The sequence below is a fragment of the Rhododendron vialii genome, chromosome 12a (assembly GCF_030253575.1).
Source record: "Rhododendron vialii isolate Sample 1 chromosome 12a, ASM3025357v1".
In the NCBI taxonomy this organism is placed as follows: domain Eukaryota; kingdom Viridiplantae; phylum Streptophyta; class Magnoliopsida; order Ericales; family Ericaceae; genus Rhododendron; species Rhododendron vialii.
The window spans coordinates 19,954,919-19,973,933 of record NC_080568.1 but is presented as its reverse complement, the minus strand read 5'-3'; the positions used below and the strand labels follow the sequence as shown (position 1 = coordinate 19,973,933).

Here is a 19,015-nt window from a genome sequence, read left to right as displayed (position 1 = left end):
GGCTATGCACTGTCCTTTGGAACCTTATTGTGTCAAGCGGGCTGCCTAGACCCCTATTTATTAATCTTTTGTTTCAATCCATGGTACTTTAAAAAGAGTGGTTGCCTTTTCCGCCCCGTATGTTTGGACGTAAAATATTTTTCGGTAGTATGTTTACTTTTTTTTCGGTGTTTGATTGTGTAAAAAATTAGAAAAATATTTTATATGTAAAACATTTTTCATCAATTTGACGAAAATGACTTACCTTTAAATCTTCTGTAATTCATTTTCCGAAATGAACCCGCTGCCTTCTACTGCAATTCTCACTGCTCAATTTCCTCGATCGTTAGTCCTAACCCACGATCAATTCCAATATTCTCAGATCTCTCTACCGTTTAAACCCCCCTCTCTACACTATTTTGTTGATTTATGAATATATTTTCAAGTGCCAACCAAACACCGAAAAATAAAAGTTTGTAGTCTGCTTTTTGAAAAAACATTTTACATCGAAACAAACGGAGCCTTCATGCGTTGCTTGCTACTATCAGATTTCTAGAGAATGTTTTCAACCCGAAACAACAGAGCATTATAAAGAGAGGAATGTTCAAAACGACTTGAAGATTCTTCCACAGAAGCATTTTCATTTCCCTTTCAGCAGGGGAAACCAAAGAGAGACGTCACAAGAAATGGCACTTAGCTTCATCTATTTTGAAGATTCACTTTTGGGACCATTTCACCACATATTTATGAAGGAACTGCAATAGCAATGCCAGAGCCTGTGAAAAGCCAAACAGTGCAAGTCTTGCAACCTTTTGTTCATAAGCATATAAGCATGTGTAACAAGTCCATTTATCAGGGAACAAATAAGCTCGAAGAAAAACCACACAAACTAAACCAAGCACGCACCTGAATAGAACTAGACATTGCACATCAGAAGAGCTTTCTTATAACTAACTCATGTTTATAGGGCCTAATTTAAGTCCACCAAAAAAAACTGGAAAATAAAAACTAAAGGAAAAAAGGAGGGGGAAATGATAAAGCTGATACGGCAGCTTACTCGTCTATTACACAAGATGAAGGGTCAGCATTTTGGCCAAATATATTAGGAATCTCCTCCCATTTCCCTCTCTCTCTAGCTTCCCAGTATCCACCATTGTAACGGTAACAGCCGTCCTCTTTGTCCCTATGGAACCATCTCGGTTGCCAGCCTCTTTCCTGCAGCTTCCTTGCCTGCGGCACAAATTGCATAAAGCACAGTCAGTATTCTTCTACTGCAAAAAAAAACAATATTTGAAAAGGAAAAGTGGGGGTTTTCACAAATCATAAACAGTTTGTTAAATGCACAGGAGGAAAAGCTCAATACGTAGATTAGCAGCCTGAAAACAGTATGATGTTTGAGCCAGAAGGTTCACCACAGCTGGGTTTTATAGAAGAGGGAAGACAACTATTATATCCAGGTTCATTTGCTTAATTATCTTCTCTGTCACTCTTTGCTTCGTAACTAGTAGTAAAAAAACATAAACTACCACAATATGCTTTACCAGAAAAAGGTTCAAGAATACCTGTCTCTGTAATTGTTCAAGTCTGAGCTTCTCTGTATTTGCCATCTCATATTCCCCGTTCTCTAAATGCCGTTGATCTGGCCTCAGCCTTGAGTCAGTTGGTGGCAGCTTCTCCATTAATCCATGGGTCAATTCATTTAACGATATTGCAAAGGGTGTCAGGTTGTATCTTGTCTTAGTAACAGATTTGTCTCGTTCCCACAGCAACACAGCTTCAGTCATTGGATCATAACCCTTTGGCTTTGTTGTTGGATCTCCAAGAACATAGTACATTGCTTCGTCCCACTTTCCGACCAACATTGCTACCTTCTCCCCAGTTTGATTATCATGCACAAATCCATGAACCTGCAATCATATAACAATTTATTGTCTGAAATTATTTTATTGCAGTTGCTTTCAGTATAGCCCATTCATGGAGTAGCTACTTAATTACCACCACACTTGAGTCTTGAGCTCTGATCACGGTGACCATCTCGCCAAGAACACTTTATTGATGGAGACACTCAGCATTTTAGGAACAAATGGTAGAGTATTCTTATATCAAGTACGAGATACAGACAGACAACTAACCAGCTGTTTTCTGACCAAGAAAGTTCATGATTTCAGCAAGAATGGAAAAATGATCGAGTAATTAATTTCCCTTTTATGCACACAAAGGAAAGGGCATTAACCCTGCTATCAGGGGAAGTTCGTATTTTTTTTGAACGGCAAATTTTTTTTTGAACGGCGTGGAAGTTGGTCTTTAACATCTAAGGTAGTGGCAAACATGAAAATAAATATAAAAAAATTCCAGGTCACCAAGTAGAGCTGGTCAGTTTAAACGACTTTGTCGTTGACATATAAGGTGTTGAGCAAAAGCCTAACAAAGTGGATTTTTGCTGTTTTGTTCATTTACACCTAAAGGAATTACCTGGTGCGGGTTTCGGTCTATGATGGACTGCTCCTTAAATTTAAGCTTGCAAGAGTAGCTGCCACTGCCCTTGATGCGCATGGTGCCATAGTGGTCACAGTATATTTTTCCAAGTATAATATTGTATATAGATGTAGTGACCTTGCTCCACTGAAATGTTTCACCATCTTCAAACTGCAGAGTGAGGACCCCTACAGGATCAAGCTGAATGGAGCGCCCCCAGAACTTCCCTTTGAGGTTGGAGTCTGCCCAGAATTTCCAGCCTCTTCCCTCACAGTGACAAGCAACGACCATTGGGTGGTGACTCACCTGATAAACAACGCTTCTTGAAGATAAATTGTGGACGGTAATAAGTGTGGCTCACTTACTTTCAATGACCCAAAAAAGTGGTGACTATTATTTTCTTTTCTCCATTGAGCTATGTAGGAAAATGATTCATGTAGCCGACCCCAAGTGATTGGGACTTAAGGCTCAGTTTGGTATTGTTCCACGTGAAAGGTATGGAGTAAATAAGTACATTAAAGTCTACCTGAAAAGTGAAAAGCAAAAACTACCTTCTCAGAGAAGAACCGCAAACCCTTATCTGGGTAGTCGGCCTCATAAGTCTCCCCTAGGAGAGGATTGAAAGGTTTGCACTGGCGACCTTCTGTCGATGCATAACCAGAAACAGCAAAAGCTGCGATGTTTAAAATTCTCATCAATTCGTTCTCCTGCAGCACGTAGATTCATTAGTTCTAGTCAGAAAAATTCAAATGCCAAACGAAGATCAAAGCCCTTATGGGGTTGAAAGAGCCAAAACAAATAGGACTCTCACAAATGAAGTGTAAACAGGAAAGGATAAAAGTTCCAAGACCCCTAGCACCATGAAACCAATAAAGACTTTGCAGAAATCATGACTCCTTGTATACATTCAGGAAGACGAACTTCCAAAATCTCAAAACGTAGTGCACACGCTGTGGGGAGGTAAAAGTTCGGTACAATGTTCCAGAAACAATTCAGAAATTACCAACAAAATCATTAAGCTTTGAAAGCAGCAAAACCAAAATTAGGCAGTGACGTAACAATTTCTAAGAGACTTGATACACAAGCTTACAGATAGCCTAGATGAAACAGCGAAGTAACAACCAGCTACATAAACTACCTGAATTATAAAAGTATATAGCAGATCATGCTTTAAGAAAGTGCTTTGCCACAAAAGAAAGCACAGCTGAGGACCTGACCTGCTTTCCCCATTCCAATGCCCGATCAACCAAGTATGAGTACTCCAGATCTTCAAAGCATTTCTGCAATGAAGATAGTGGCTCATTAAAGTAAACAGGGAGGCAAACACCAGAAAGATCCTTTCCGATATTGTCCTTGATTATGGACCACAACCCAAGTGGCTTCTCTTTCTCCTTTGGTTCAGGCAAACTGTCCCTTCTTTTGACGTATGGATATTCGATGGGCTTTATCTCCATTGTAACATCTCGTAAACGACCAGAATAGAATGAATCTTTATCAAATATCAAAGAACTACAATTACTTCCCATGTTCTCTCTGCTCCGGTAGGAAGCACATCTTAAAGAATCCGAGGATAAAACTTCATTTGTATCAAAATATATTCCACCCTCTTCATCTGTTTCAACATCCACTCCATCTCGACTTTCATTATCCGCATCAGAGTCACTTGCACTGCCCTCTGACATGATGGAATAGAAATCTGAACAATGGAAGGACAATAAGAAACCAGAAGATTCTCATTTCTCAAAAGTAAAAACTGGAAGTATCACTATTCATATGGGGAAAGATATCTAAAGAAGAGGGAATGTCTCCTCATCAATCTCACTTACTTTCCTCCAGATATTAGCATTTAATGGAGAACTCCTTAGTCAGAAGTCAGAACTACAGACTCATGAATTGAATACAGGCATTGGAGTTTATTAGAATGCCACTTGAGGTCATGAAATTGTGATCCATAATGTAACCACATGGTATGAAGCTTCATTCAATTTAAGCTTCGTGTCAACGGCCCCCTTTACTGGTGCTGTGACTTTATCTAAAGCGCTTTTAGAATGAGGCTAAGTTTGGATGAATGTTATCTCACATTATGATGTTACCTATGTCATAGTTGTCAAGGGTGAAAGGCGCACCGAGGCTCAAAGTTCTGTTGGGCCTGAGGTGAGAGGGGCAAGGCTAGGCGCACGCCTTTTTGAAGAGACGTGCACCTATGCGAAAAAATATCAGTTCCTGAAAATAACTGTGTTATGAGTGTTTTTTTTTTTTAAAAAGCTCGCTTTAAATCGATTTGAAGAAGCTCGCTTGTGGTCAGCAAGGTGCTAGGCGCGCCTTCAACAACTATGCGGCTGTACCATCTTTAGGTGGAATAAGATTTCCAGACTTATTGGTCATCTCATTCCCACACTGCCGTAGGATTCTCACATTGCCTTGAAAATGTTGACGATCTAGGAATAAGTTAGAGAGATGGACTGGACCCTAAACATTTGAATCTGTAACATGTTCCTAGCTATCAAAACACTTGATTGGCATTGACAAGTGATTCTAATTACACCATGTGATTCCAGGGGATGGGAATTCCCATCCATCCCTTGGATTTTCTGCCTCCCAAACATAGGTTGAGCATAATGCAGAAAGGTTACTGCAATATGAGGTATGGTGCTGCTTGGTTGCACACTTCTAGAAGGCTTTCACCTTCTTTTTTCTACCAAAGAATCTCATTCCTGTTCCAGCAGAAAGAACTTGTGGCAGCAAACATCCAAAAGTCTAGTGGGTTACAAATACACCTAAACACTTCTCGATTCACCTAAAACGACTTTAAAGCTCTTTCAACCTTAAGACACCACAGCAGCAAGCAGGGCGTAAGACAATGGATGGTAAAAAAGCAGCATGTCGTAAAGGTTCTCCAAATTCAGTTTTACGACAATAAAGGGCAGCAAATAGTTTTTCATACAAAATAACATGCAGAAAGTGGTTTTTTAAAGTTAAATCTCTTAACACAGAACTAAGCAAATTAGGTTCTTAGAGTAATTGATTTTTCTAGTCAGTTGCATTCATTGTTATTCTCATAATCCTACTTCACCGAGAAATTTGTGTAATACACAAACCTTTGAGAAGATATTATCCAGGTTGGTCGGTAAAAAGCCTGCTTGACAGATAAAATAACAATAAAAATCGAAAAGCTGAACTAACCACTAAGTCTTCTATTCCCTTCTGCACAAAACGACTTGCGTTCCTTTGTTTCATCCACTACAGTTGTTTCCAGCTCAATTTTCTCTGTCTGCAAATAAAGTTTCAAGGAAAATGGGAGAACGAGAACCTAATCCTTGACTTTGTTTTCAATGCACTGACATTATATAAAGGAAAGCCATACAAAGAATAAATAGCAGATGGAATGTATGAGGAATTGAAAGAGGTCGAATAGAAATAATGGAAAAGAAACTAAGTTTAATCAACCAATTCACATCTGGGAGTCATAAATAGCAAGTAGCTACTCCTTGAAATTAAATAACTGGCACAGCTTGCAGAATGCAAGAAGTTGACAACTTCTCAATCTGTCATTACTTCAACTACCTGGGGAAGTTCTCAATCTCTCATTACTTCAACTACCTGGGGAAGTTTTGGAGGCGCTAGAAACACCATGAAACTACTATTTTGATTTGAAATAACACAAGGACTTACAGCGAGAAGTTAAGTGGCAACATTACTCTTATTTCTTAGACTTTATTTTGTTCTTCTGAAGTCTAGACATCCCAGACACATACATGCAGGTGAGTGAAAAACTACTTCTGGGACCAAGTTATGTTTAGCGCTTTCTTTACATCAAATGCAAACACCTTTATTGGTGTGCAAGGCTCACATGTCAAAAGAAAACACCAGCAGGAAGTATGATGACTCCAGAGAAAATCGCAAGCAATGAAAAGTTTGCCTGGGTTGGTTGGTGGGCATTAGGAACGAACTTAGCTTCATAACAATATTCAATGTTATACTCGTTTGCATTCATCTAAGCTTGCTTTTGTCAAAATATTCAAGTGTGGAGAAGTAGAGACAACTACCTCTAACTGCCTTAATGTGTCCAGTAACATAATGTGTTTAAGTTGAAGAGATTTCAATTGATTTTGCAACTCAGATAGTTCACATAGCATAATAGATTCGCAGTCTTTTATGACCACTTCACTAATGCCTTCTTGCGATAATCGTAATCGCAGCTTCTCAGTTGAGACTACAATGTCTTCAGAAGATGCAAAATCACTGCTTGTCAAAACTCTAGGGAATTGATCTTTGGCAGCTAGCAAAGCCTCAATCCATGAAGCCCTATCCTCTCTAGATAGACAACGAAGGTGAAGAGTTTTTGTCCCGCTGAATATGGACAGCCTTTTGTCATCTGACTTGCTAGCCCGAATAGAAGAAACCTGTAAAACAAATCAAATAGTTGTATGATACCTCCGATAAGAGACAATGCATAATTGAAGTTCCATAAGAATGGATTCTCAAACAACCATATCAAATTACAACAGCTTGTTGACATGGGTATGAAACATCGCAAAAGATGTTCTTGATTTGAGAATTACATCAGCAGCTCAAGGGAGACAACAGAAAAAACCCATAAATTCTTTGGAAAGTTTGAATAAATAAGGAATGTATTAAAGAAATGAAATGCAATCTCAAGGTAACTTAAAAACCGTTGGAGCACAGCACTTTTCTCGACGAGACAGAACACTAGGCAAGATGATATATAACCTGAAGAAATTACACCATTCGATGAAGCTCCCCCTTTTATTCAAATTATATACTTCCTATAAAAAATTATCAGTGCAGGTTCAATACTGACATAAAGCTCACCTTCTTCAAGAAGTCGGTCAGTTATTCCCTCATTGTTGCTCAGGGCATTCCCTCTTCGTGAAGTCGGTATTTTTGGTTAATTAGTATATATCTTTGTTCAATATTTACAAACATATTGTCGATCACCATCCAAAAACCCTCCAATATTAAACTACTTGCATATCTAGCTACACAAGTCCAACCCTTCCCAGACCTAACGGCACCCTTGTGCACTTAGTACCCATTCTATATATTTCTAGTCTATATAGAAAGAGAGAGAATCCAAAAAGACAAAAGAGGAACAGAGTAAAGAGAGCATATCGGCTCAGATGCCATGGAACCCACTGAACCATTCAATCTCTCTTCAGTAGAAAATAAAATAAAATGAATACCATTACACTGTTGTCGCAATAAATCAGCAAAGGAGACACAAACTCAAAATCAAGTGACATGTTTGAAACAATAAACTGTCGTACTTAATAGCATGGTTGTTAAAAAGCTACGATACGGGATACATATCCTATGATTTGTACCTATCTTCTTCCAAAAACTTTGTATGAAATTCCTACAATACAACAATGTATCCTACAAAATATTTGTGTGTTCCGATTTGGTACGTATCCTATGATTACTTATTGAAAAAAAAGTCACACCATAATTTACAAAGTGAAACCCCAAGTTCCAAAGCATTTGATCCAATTATGGCGGCATCCAAACCATTTAAAGCAAACCAAAGCGCAATCCATTAGAGCTCCAACAGACCAAAGAATATAAAGTGATCATGTTTTGCATGAATTAGACAAGGGATCTTCTTCTCTTCCCTTGACAAAGGCACCAGAATGCCTAAATAGACGAGTGCAATTTGTTCACCCTCCTTAAAAGAGGGTAAACATCACCCTCCTTCCTATTGGTTGAAATGGTGTGGATCCACCACAAAGTGATGTCATGCTTATCATGCAATATACTTTTTGGTAAGCATGACATCACTTTATGATGAGATCTACAAATTCTACATAATTTCAACCAATAGGAAGGAGGGTAATGTTCACCCTCTTAAGTGGAGGGTGAACAAAACTCAACTCTAAATAGACACTACTTGGGAGACTTGAACTTTTACATCCTAAAAAACTTATTTTCCAATATATGAAACACTTATTTTTCAAAAATACAGTAGATTCTTAGATTGTAATTAAGTATAACTAACTTTTCGTATATTAGCTTTCGTTATTGCATTCGCATCCGACACGATTCATAAATGAAAAACAAAAAAACAAAAAAAAACATACACGATATGTACTCAATAGCATGGTAGTTAAAAAGCTACGATACTGGATACTGGATACGTATCCTATGATTCTCCTTCCAAAAACTACAAGTATCACATCCTTCTTGCGCATCCCGATTTGTTCTGATTTGATATGTATCCTACGATTACTTACTTACTTATTGGGGAAAAAATTCATAAATGAAAAAAAAAAAAAAACGATGCACCGTACGTATCCATATCCAGATTTGGAAACACTACTCGGATAGCTGGAGTATTTAAGAACGAACCTTCAAATGTATCTCCCCAAACGGTTTCCAGTGCTTAATACAACTGCTCCCACTAGACTTCTTCAAGTACCTCAAAGACTCCTCCCCGATAACCTTCACTCCCTTCTCCCTCGCCGGACTCATCGCGATCTTATCCGGCCCGTGAACCTTGTAATACGAAAGCACCCCGTCTTCGAGCAGAAACCACCTGCACCTCCACCCCTTACCATAGTTCACCCACTTTAACAGAATCCCGGCCACACTCCCACTCACCTTGGACGAACTCCTCGGCTCGACCACTACAACATCCTCGACCTCGTGGTTCAACCCCAAGCTCTGTCCGTCCGAGTCGGCGCCGATCGACGACGCCTGCGTCGAGAAGCTCGGTTTCGGACCGGCTTTCGTGGCGGCGGTTTCGAGCCCTAGCTGACGCTGAGACTGTGAGTTTGCTAAGGAGGGGTCGATCCGGTCGCGGTCGACGGAGACCGGGGCAATGCAGCAGAGCGGGTTCATCTTGAAAATCGGTTCACTTCACACGAGTGAAATTACCGTCTCGAGCGGTTCGAACGCATAATCGGGTTGCGTTCGGGTCCGAAATGCAGACCGGTTGGCCGAAGGAACGGCGTTTGGGGGAGTTGAGCTGGGGAGAGGACACGATCGGAGGGTGCGGTTGAGATTTGTCTGAAATGACATACGATCGGAGGCGATGCGTATAGAGTGTAGGTGGATCGGACGGGTGGTGGTGTTGAAGGAGGGGAGAGAGAGAGAGAGAGAGAGAGAGAGAGAGAGAATTATGGCAGCATTTGACGGCAATTAAGGTTGGGGAGGAGAGAGAGGCGTAATGTGGTGAGGAAGGAGAGCAGATCCATTTAATTCATTCATTCATTCATTGGTTCAGTAATTGTAATTCATGCTATCGGTATCTATACAGTGCAGCTACCCGCAGCTACGAGGCGTAGACTGGAGAGAGAGAGAGAGAGAGAGAGAGAGAGAGAGAGAGAGAGAGAGTTAAAACAAAAGGTGAAGTTGCCTTGTAGATCTTCACATCAAACTTCCGATTAAGGTTTTGTAGTACTGTAAAAAAAATAAAAATTTGTGTGTCTTTTTCTTTGGTTTTCTTGGTTTTAGTGTGGTTTTACGTCCATTCTCGGCATTTGTCGTCTTTCTGTAAATAGATAGAGTATGATCTAAGGTTAGTTTGGGGAAAACAAATTCGTCTTTATTCAATTACTCCGTATTAATTCACCTCTACAATTGGAATCGAAAACTTAAAAAATTGTGATCAAATTCAAAAAATAAAAATAAAGACAAAAATAGCTAAAAAGACAGTATTTTACTATTTTTTTTGCCTCTTTATCTTTATTCAAAAAAATTATGAGTTCCGATCATCATTTTTCCTTTTTCAATTTTTGTTGTCGAAATGAATCAATAATTCATAAAAGTTTAACGCAAAACTAATAAACGTAAAAAATATATATAGACAAAAAAGAAGAAGACAAAGCTATAAGTGGCTTATTTTTGCCAAACCAGCTCCTAAATTGATTAGTTTTAAAATTTTCATACAAAAATTAAGTTGAGAGTACCTTTATTAGATGGGTCTTGCTAAATTTCGCCCGATAGTGATAGATATTATGCAAATTATTTTAAATATGTTGGGATTTCAATACATATCTTACAGGTACTACTACAATTTGACAAATATCAATACATTTTTTAATATTGATGCATATTTTACCTATTATCCATCACGATTTGTTGTAGAAATAAATGATGAGTATTGATTTTTATGTGCATTTACTATATTATCCCTTGAAATATGAAAAGTAAACTAAGGAAAATAAGAGGATAATTTCATGAGAATAAAAAAAAATGTGAATAGTAAAAGGGAGTGCGAAAATCAATTCCCTAAATGATTTTAGATTTTCTATCAAGCCTTATGAACAAGTGTTCCATCAAACAAAAAACTTATGAACAAGTGAGAGGGGTGTAAAAAAATTGTAACGGCCCTGATTTTCGGTAAATAAAAATTTCGTTAAATATTTGAATTTTATTTTAAATTATTTGGTATTACTTTTAAAATTCCTTTTTAATTTCTAATAATCCGTCATAATTAGATTTGAGTCTTACAAAAATTTAATCTTTAACCCCGGACAATGTGGTCCTTTTCTAAAGGCACGTATGCTTGTAAAAGCACTTGTATATTTTCTTAGTGAGTGAAATAAAATCTTTAAAATCATATTTCTTGGCTAGAAACCCTACTTAGCAAGTCTAGTTAGCTTCTAACCGACCAGTTGGAGAAACCAAACTACCAATTCACCTAGTTACAATTCCCTAACCCTAGATGAACCTTTTTGATCATCTTTGAGCCTTGTGAACCTTTCCAACCCTGGACAAGAAAATCATTTTATATTTTCTTTTATTATTTTAGTTCTTTTCTTTACCCATTGGACAAATAAAGTTAGGAAAACTTTTGTCCATTGGACAATAGAAAAACTAGATTTTTTCACCTAAGGTACTATTCTAGATTTTGTTAAATGTACATATATATAGTTATATATAGTCTTATATACACATGCCTAAAAGTACATGTATATATTATTCAAGTATATATATTACTTTACTTCTTTAACCATTGGTCAATGACTACTAGGGTAGATATTACCCATTGGATAATAGAGTAGTCTTACTAGCAAGTACTAAGATGGACTAAATAAATATTTTCCTAGATTCACAATGTGATTATATATGTATATAAATGTACCATAGATTTACTACCTAGATTTGATAAAGTACTCATATTCACATGACTAAAGGACATTTGGTTATTTAAAATATTATTCAAGTATATATTACCTTTTATCCATTGGTTAATAAAAGTTAGGAAAACTTTTATCCATTGGACAATAGAAACCGTAAATTTTCTATTAAAGATATTCATTGCTAGATTTGGTTAAGTACTATTATATAGTTAAATATAGATTTTTATACATATTTAAAAGGATATTTTGGTTATTTAATTATGAAAATTTGAAACGCCCCGAATTTTGGGGTACGTTAAAAAAAGACATTTTATTCATAAAATGTAATGGAGTCTGGCTCGTTATTACAATAAAACTCTCATGAGAGTATTTTTATTATACAAGGGAAGAGAACTAAGGTTCCTATCTACAGCTCCGCCTGCTCCTCCATCTGAGCCAGCTCTTCAGCTCCAAAGGCCTTCAAGGTATACTGCTCACCTTGATCATCTACAAAGTCTGACACATTATACCAGCGTCGCCACCGATATAATATGTCAGGGTCACCAAAAAGGCAACACCGTGAGCTACGAAAGCTCAATAGAAAACTCCTTACCCGCTAACCCATAGCTTACAAATAACAGGATATCATAAAACATCTATTTCCACATGATACGTATATACACAGCTACAAAAGACAATATCAAAGACACATCCACATTCGTTAATCATCTATCGTTGGTGTCCAAGATTTTCGTGTTTCTCCTACGCGACTCGTCGTAGACCATGTCAACATTTTCATTTACAAAACAACCTTTCAAAAACCACTTGTTTAACACACCAAACCTCGGTTCCGCCATTTCGGGTTCCCGAGTATCCTCACAATGGTTCCGCCGCACCGGGTTTCCATTGGCACACAAAATCTTGCATTGGCTCCTCTCCGCGGATAACCAAGCCATACCTCACCATGGTTCCGCCGCTTCGGGTTCCCATGGGAACGCATACAACCTCATAATGGTTCCGCTTTTTCGGATCTCCATTGGAACACACACAACCTCACAATGGTTTCGCTTTTTTGGATCTCCATTGGAACACACACAACCTCACAATGGTTCCGCTTTTTCCGGATTCCCATTGGAACACACACAATCTCACAATGGTTCCGCTTTTCCCGGATTCCCATTGGAACACACACAACCTCACAATGGTTCCGGGAAACACAACCTCACAATGGTTCCGTTTTTTCGGATCTCCATTGGAACACACACAACCTCACAATGGTTCCGCTTTTCCCGAATTCCCATTGGAACACACACAACCTCACAATGGTTCCGCTTTTTCCGGATTCCATTGGAACACACACACACCTCACACGATGGGCAAGTCCGGCCACATTACGGATTTCCAAAACTTTTCACCCTTTTCAAATGTTTCTTTTACACACGCACACACACAACTCACATTATGCAACCAAAACCAGTCATAATGTAGTTTCAAAATATTTCCTTCCTCGGAAAACATTTCCCTTTATTAACCACACCCTAGGTGTCATGTTTCTACTTCTTCGGTTCTCGTGTCTCGTTTACATGTAAAGACTCCGCGGTAGGACAAAGTAAGCATGAATCATTCATTGTAATCTAACAAGATCATCCAACTCTATAATATATCACAAGTAACACAATCGATTTATGTATGCAAGCTCATACTCCTTGAAATATTAGAATACGAATACTTCGATTCACATGGTAACATTTTAACTTTCGAAAATCGTTCTTTCTTAAAGATCAAACAACATACGTTTTACTTGAAATAAGTAAGTAAGTGAGTAAGGATAAACTTAGAGTTAGGGGTAAGAAGAATCTACCTTGATCCGAAACTAGTCGGGGCCGAATAAGCTAGTTGGAAATTCTACGCGTGGTGAAACTCCCAAATCTGGATCGAACTTTGGATGGCCGTAACTCAGTCAATCCTTGGCCAAATATGATCGTTCTTGGGTCGAAATCGAAGCTTTAGAAGCGCTCTATAACTTTGATGAAGGAAGTTGATCCTAGAAACTACTTTAGGTAGGAGAAAAATTGTGATAAAGGAAGAGAGAGTAAGCTGTCTGGAAATGGAAATCCGAGAATTTTACTGAACTTCGGATGCCAGTATCTTTGTCATTTCTTCACCGATTGGGGTGGTTCTTGGGTCTAACTTGAAGGTCTCGAAGTGCTCTATAACTTTCCCAAAGGAAGTTAGCTCTAAAGACTAACTTAAGAAGGAGAAAACTGAGGATTTTCGAAGGGCAGTAGGCTGCCTGGAAAAACAGAAATGGTTTCTAAAGAGAAGTGAGAGCAAGAAGTAAAGGTGTGAGTTGAATGAGAAATATGGGGTGCTATTTATAGGCAAAAATCTTGGCTCCCTCTCCTCTCACAAGGCCAGCCCTCTCTCTTTCTCTATATCTCCCATGGATTTGCTCCATTAAGTTGACAAATCCAACCTTTCAATCAAGTCATAGCCTTTTCTTCAATCTTAGGCCAAATCTTAGGTGTAAGGCTATAGAATCAAGTAAGATCTTAGGCTTTTTAGGTGAATCTAGGTAATTATAACCTAGGTCTAGCTTGTAGTCAAAATCTTAGGCTAATAAAGGCTAGGATTTGTGTCATAATGGCCCATCATAGGTTGTCATTAGGCAAAAATAGACTTGGGCCTAATATGGTAGCTTGCAAGGCTAGTTTAGTCCTTGGATTGGACTATGAGAGATTTGTTGGAAGATTTGGAGACAATGGTACAAGATTTTGTTTTAAACAAAGCATAGAAGTACAATGGAGAGTTATGTTTGGTTAAGAGAAAGATTCACCCATGGACTTGAAAGATGTAGGAAGATATGGAAGATCAAGGAATGTACAATCCCATCTTCTTCTCTCTCTCTCTCTCTCTCTCTCTCTCTCTCTCTCTCTCTCTCTCTCTCTCTCGGGTCTCTCTCCCTCTCTCTCCCTAGTACTACATATATATACACATAAGTAAGAAAGAATAAGAAAGTACAAGATTTTCCAAATCAAAAATCCTATTAAAGAAATCCAATAAGGCACATGTTGATTTAATAAATAAACTAGTGTACAAAGTATTCTAGGAAGATCAACTCCCCAATAACTTAATCCAATTGGGTACAAAACCCCAATATAAAATAATATAGGAGTACTTAGGAAAATTTTAGGTTTTAAAGACTACCAAGTACTAGCATAAAAAATTTGTACCTCATCCCATGGGGTTTTTGAAAAAGACTAGTTTATTAAACCCATGTACTTAGTTGAAAGAATAAGGCTATTACCCAATGGATAATAAATACACTAACTTTTATTATCCAATGGACAATAATAACTAGGAAACTTTTTATAATTAAAAAGTACTTTAAAGCAATTATAAATGTCTATTCAAGTACTTTGCTCAAACCCTTTTAATATAAAGAATTGGGTTTTTATTATCCAATGGATAATAGTTTCTCTAACATTTATTAACCAAAGGATAAAGAATAAAACTAAAACAATAAAAGGAAATAAGTAAGAAATTCTTTATGGTTGAAAAGGTTGACTAGTCAAATCAACTTTATTGGAAGGTTTCCAAATCACATCGGTACTTTATTTGGTCAAAAGACTCTATTACCCAAGGGTTACTAACTTCCCTAACGGTTATTACCCAATGGATAATAATTCCCCTTGCGGTTAATAACCAATGGACAATAGAAGTACAAGTACTTTTATACTTAAAATAAGATTTTGAAAAGACTATATGTACTTTAGTCAAATATAATAATGAAAAGCTTGTTGTCCAATGGACAAAGATTACCCTAACCATTATGGACCAATGGGTAAAGAATAAAGGTTCAAAAGGTCCAAAAGGTTCTTCTAGTAACTAGGCGAGTTGGTTGCTCGGTTCCTCCAAGTAGTCGGTTAGAAACTAACTAAATTGGTCAAGTAGGGTTTCTAGTCGAGACCGAAATCTAACTACGACGAAAATTAACAAGAATCATATAGCTACTTAAGAGAAAATAAGTAATTCAAATAAAATTCAAATATTTAACGAAAATTTTATTGACCAAAATTCAGGGGCGTTACAAAATTTCTTTATTACTTTTGTCCATTGATCAATAATTATTAGGGGATTTATTATCCATTGGATAATAGGATAAATCTTTCAACAAGTACTATGGTTCATTAAATAAATCATTTTCTTAGATTTTCCATGTGCTTATTTGCATAAAAAAAAAAAAGGGTGTATCCAAATCCTAGATTGCTAAGGGCCCGTTCCAGAACCGAAATAAGAACTTATTTTTTGTCTAATAAGAAGCCTTGTTCCGGAAAATAAGAAGGTTGGTACTTATTTTGGAAGAATTTATATAGGTACCGATCGGTCGGGGAGTGAAATCGTACCGACGGCCGCGCCGGGCAGTCTCTGGCCACTGGACGGCCGATCCGAGCCATCCAAAAACTCTAAAAAAAAAAACCGAGGGGCTATCGTGAGAATCAACGGCATTCGAGGTGTGTAGGGTGCTTGATCCGAGCACCCCTTTTTCGTGTGAAATCATATACACGAAAAAGGGTGCTCAGATCAAGTACCCTACACACCTCGGATGCCGTTAATTCCCGCGACGGCCCTCTCGATTTTTTTTTATAAAATTTTTGGACGGCTTGGATCGGCCATCCGGTGGCCGAAGACTGGCCGGCGCGGCCGTTAGTACGATTTCCCTCCGCCGGCTCCCATTCCCATAGCAACAGTCTTATTTTTTTGTATAAAGCAACTTCAAGCTCAAAAATCATATGTTTATGCAAATAATTTTCTTATCACTATGGATCTTATTGAGATCTTTAATACGGTGCAAAAAAAAATTGAATTTTTTTTTTATTTACATTATTTTTGAGTTTGAAAATGTGAAAGGAACTTTTTATTTGGGTTTTGTGGAATGACTCTTCTTATATTTTAATGAGAAGTTTTAAAATAAGTACTTATTTTTTAAGAAAATTTTCGGAACGGAGCCTAAGTATTATAATAAATAAATTAGTACTAGTACCTTGTGAATTTTATTAATAAGAGAATCCTAGCCTTACATTTTATTTGATACTTAGTACCTACCTATATATTTAACTATGTGGACATGAGTACATATATATCATATTATATAAAACCCTAGATTTTCTAAAGTACATGATCCAATAGTTTAATAAGAACATGTGCATAATTAGATTACTTTAATGGGATATTTGATTTGGAAATCTAGTACCTTGTACCTTTTGGCCTATTATTTTTCTACGAAAATCTTTACCCATTGGATAAAAACTGCTAGGAAAAATTTTATTCATTGGGTAATAGCCAAGACTTTTGCTATAAATAGACTCTATTCTTGCCATTCAACTCACATCTTCACCTAGCAACTTCTCTCTCTAGAAAAACTTGTAGTCTTCCTTTGTTCTTGCTTAGTTCTTCTTGTTCTTGAAGTTCTTCTTGTGTTCTTCAAGAAACTCATCCAAGGCTGCCACTAAACCGCCACCCGACCACCCTCTCAATCCAAAAGTTGTAGTAGTAATAGTCAAGACTTAGTTTCGAGAGAAATCTTTCTCTTTCGAAGCTACCATAAGCGTTCCGTAGGAAGTTACTCCGTCCGACCACTGACTTACTTTTCATAACCACCCTACCGCCAAGAAGAAAGGTAGAGTCTCTAGTCTACTAACTCTACGTATAGTATAGAATCGTATGTTGGAAAGTAGAATGTCTTTAGTTCAAAGATCTTAACCGTTTTCTCTTAGTATATAAGGTTATCTATTGACTGTTAAAGTTATCTGTCACAAGTATATATGGTTATCTGTTGATTGTTAAGGTTATCTGTCATAAGTATATAAGGTTATCTGTTGACTATTAAGGTTATCTGTCATAAGTGTATAAGGTTATCTGTTGCCTAAAATGTTAGAATTTCATGAAATACTTGAAAGGTGTTTTCTAGAAATAATGAAAAGGATGGGGAGTATGTTGAACTCGTCAGCTTATGTTTTGAGCATGCTAAATAATATAGAGTTGGATGATCTTGCTAGTTTAGTTTCAAGATTTCAATGAATACTTTATGATTCCTTATGTGGAAAGTCCTACCGCGGAGTCTATGCATGAAAACGAGACACCAAAATCAAGAAAGTTAGAAACATGGCACCTAGGGTGTGGTTAACAAGGAAAAAGTGTTCGCAGAAGGAAATATTTTGAAACTACATAATGACCAATTTTGGTGGCATTATGTGAGTTGGGGGGGGGGGTGTGTATGTGCCAATGGGAACCCGGAGCGGCGGAACCATTGTGCGGATACCCGAGAACCCGGAGCGGCGGAACCGAGGTAGGGTGTGTGACTTGGTTACCGCGGAGAGGTGTCAATGCAATTGTGTGCCAATGGGAACCCGGAGCGGTGGAACCATTGTGCGGATACTCGGAAACCCGGAGCGGCGGAACCGAGGATAAGTGTGTTAAAAACTATTTTGGAAATGTTGATTTGGAAAAAGAAAAGTGAAAACGATGACACGGTCTACGACGAGTCGCGTAGGAGAAACTCCGAAATCTTGGACACCAACGTTAGTTTGAATAGCGAATGTGAATGTGATATTGTTAACTGTCTTATTACATTGGCATGTCTTATGTGGGAATCGTTGGTCTATTACTTGTAAGTTAAGGGTTAGTGGGTATGAGTTAATCTATTGAGCCTTTGTAGCTCATGGGGTTACCTTTGGTGACCCTGACATATTATATTGGTGGCGACGCCGGTATAATGTGTCAGATCTTATAGATGAACAGGGTGAACTCTACACCTTGAAAGCCTTTGGAGCTGAAGAGCTAGCCAGGATAGAGGAGGAAGCAGAGCAGTAGATAGGAACCCTAGTTTCCTCCCTTATTTGAATAAAAGTACTTTTGTAAGGTTATGATGTAATATTGAGCCAGACTTTATTTAAGTTTTCAATAAAATTATCTATTTAACATTCCCAAAATTCGAGGTGTTACAAAAATCCATGAATTTTTTTTGATCTTTATTATTTATGTTTCCGTTGGATCTTTATAGCCTTAACTTTATCTAAATAGTCTGATCAAAAAAAAAAACTTTATCTAAATAGATTTACCCAAAAAAAAAAAACCTTGATATAAATAGAATTGCAAATAAAAATTGTACATATCAATATGCGTGCGTGAAAATAAAATCAAAAATTTCACGGTTCAATCGGTTATAATTTGTTTGAAAAAAAAAACAAATTAGGTTCGATCTCGAGTACCTGAAAGAGGCACCGGATCCCCTGTCCTAGTTTGCCTGTCCCACTCCCCTGTCCCAGTACTCTCCTTGCGTCACGTATTCACTTCTTCCTCCCCTCTAACACCCAGTTAAACTCCAACTACTCCCTTTCACAATTTAAGTGTAATTATTAAACAATTTTTTTATAAAATTTGGTTTTTGGTAAAAGATTAATTAGTGTTCCAAATTT

At 37.6% G+C, this 19,015-nt stretch overlaps 1 protein-coding gene and 1 long non-coding RNA gene across 2 annotated transcripts; both read right to left on the bottom strand.

Annotated features, from left to right (window-relative positions):
• Window positions 1-902: 902 nt before the first annotated feature.
• On the bottom strand, window positions 903-9,578 carry LOC131310001 (oxysterol-binding protein-related protein 1D). Its single transcript, XM_058336763.1, has 8 exons — window positions 8,821-9,578; window positions 6,501-6,857; window positions 5,638-5,725; window positions 3,672-4,150; window positions 3,006-3,161; window positions 2,452-2,760; window positions 1,542-1,886; window positions 903-1,209 (listed from the first exon to the last, which is right to left on the bottom strand). The coding sequence occupies exons 1-8, from the start codon at window positions 9,310-9,312 to the stop codon at window positions 1,033-1,035; spliced, it is 2,403 nt and encodes an 800-aa protein (XP_058192746.1). The 5' UTR covers window positions 9,313-9,578; the 3' UTR covers window positions 903-1,032.
• On the bottom strand, window positions 5,972-6,494 carry LOC131310002 (uncharacterized). The gene is made up of 2 exons (XR_009195079.1): window positions 6,055-6,494; window positions 5,972-6,018 (listed from the first exon to the last, which is right to left on the bottom strand). It is a non-coding gene; the product is annotated as an uncharacterized LOC131310002 (long non-coding RNA).
• Window positions 9,579-19,015: the final 9,437 nt, after the last annotated feature.

What these genes read in the sequence shown, in the direction of transcription:
- LOC131310001 (XM_058336763.1), bottom strand. Translation starts at nt 9,312, where the DNA reads ATGAACCCGCTCTGCTGCATTGCCCCGGTCTCCGTCGACCGCGACCGG. An exon ending in CATTGGAATGGGGAAAGCAG is followed by an intron (nt 3,162 to 3,671) that starts GTCAGGTCCTCA and finishes TACGTGCTGCAG; the next exon opens with GAGAACGAATTGATGAGAAT. An exon ending in TGCGGTTCTTCTCTGAGAAG is followed by an intron (nt 2,761 to 3,005) that starts GTAGTTTTTGCT and finishes GTTGTTTATCAG; the next exon opens with GTGAGTCACCACCCAATGGT.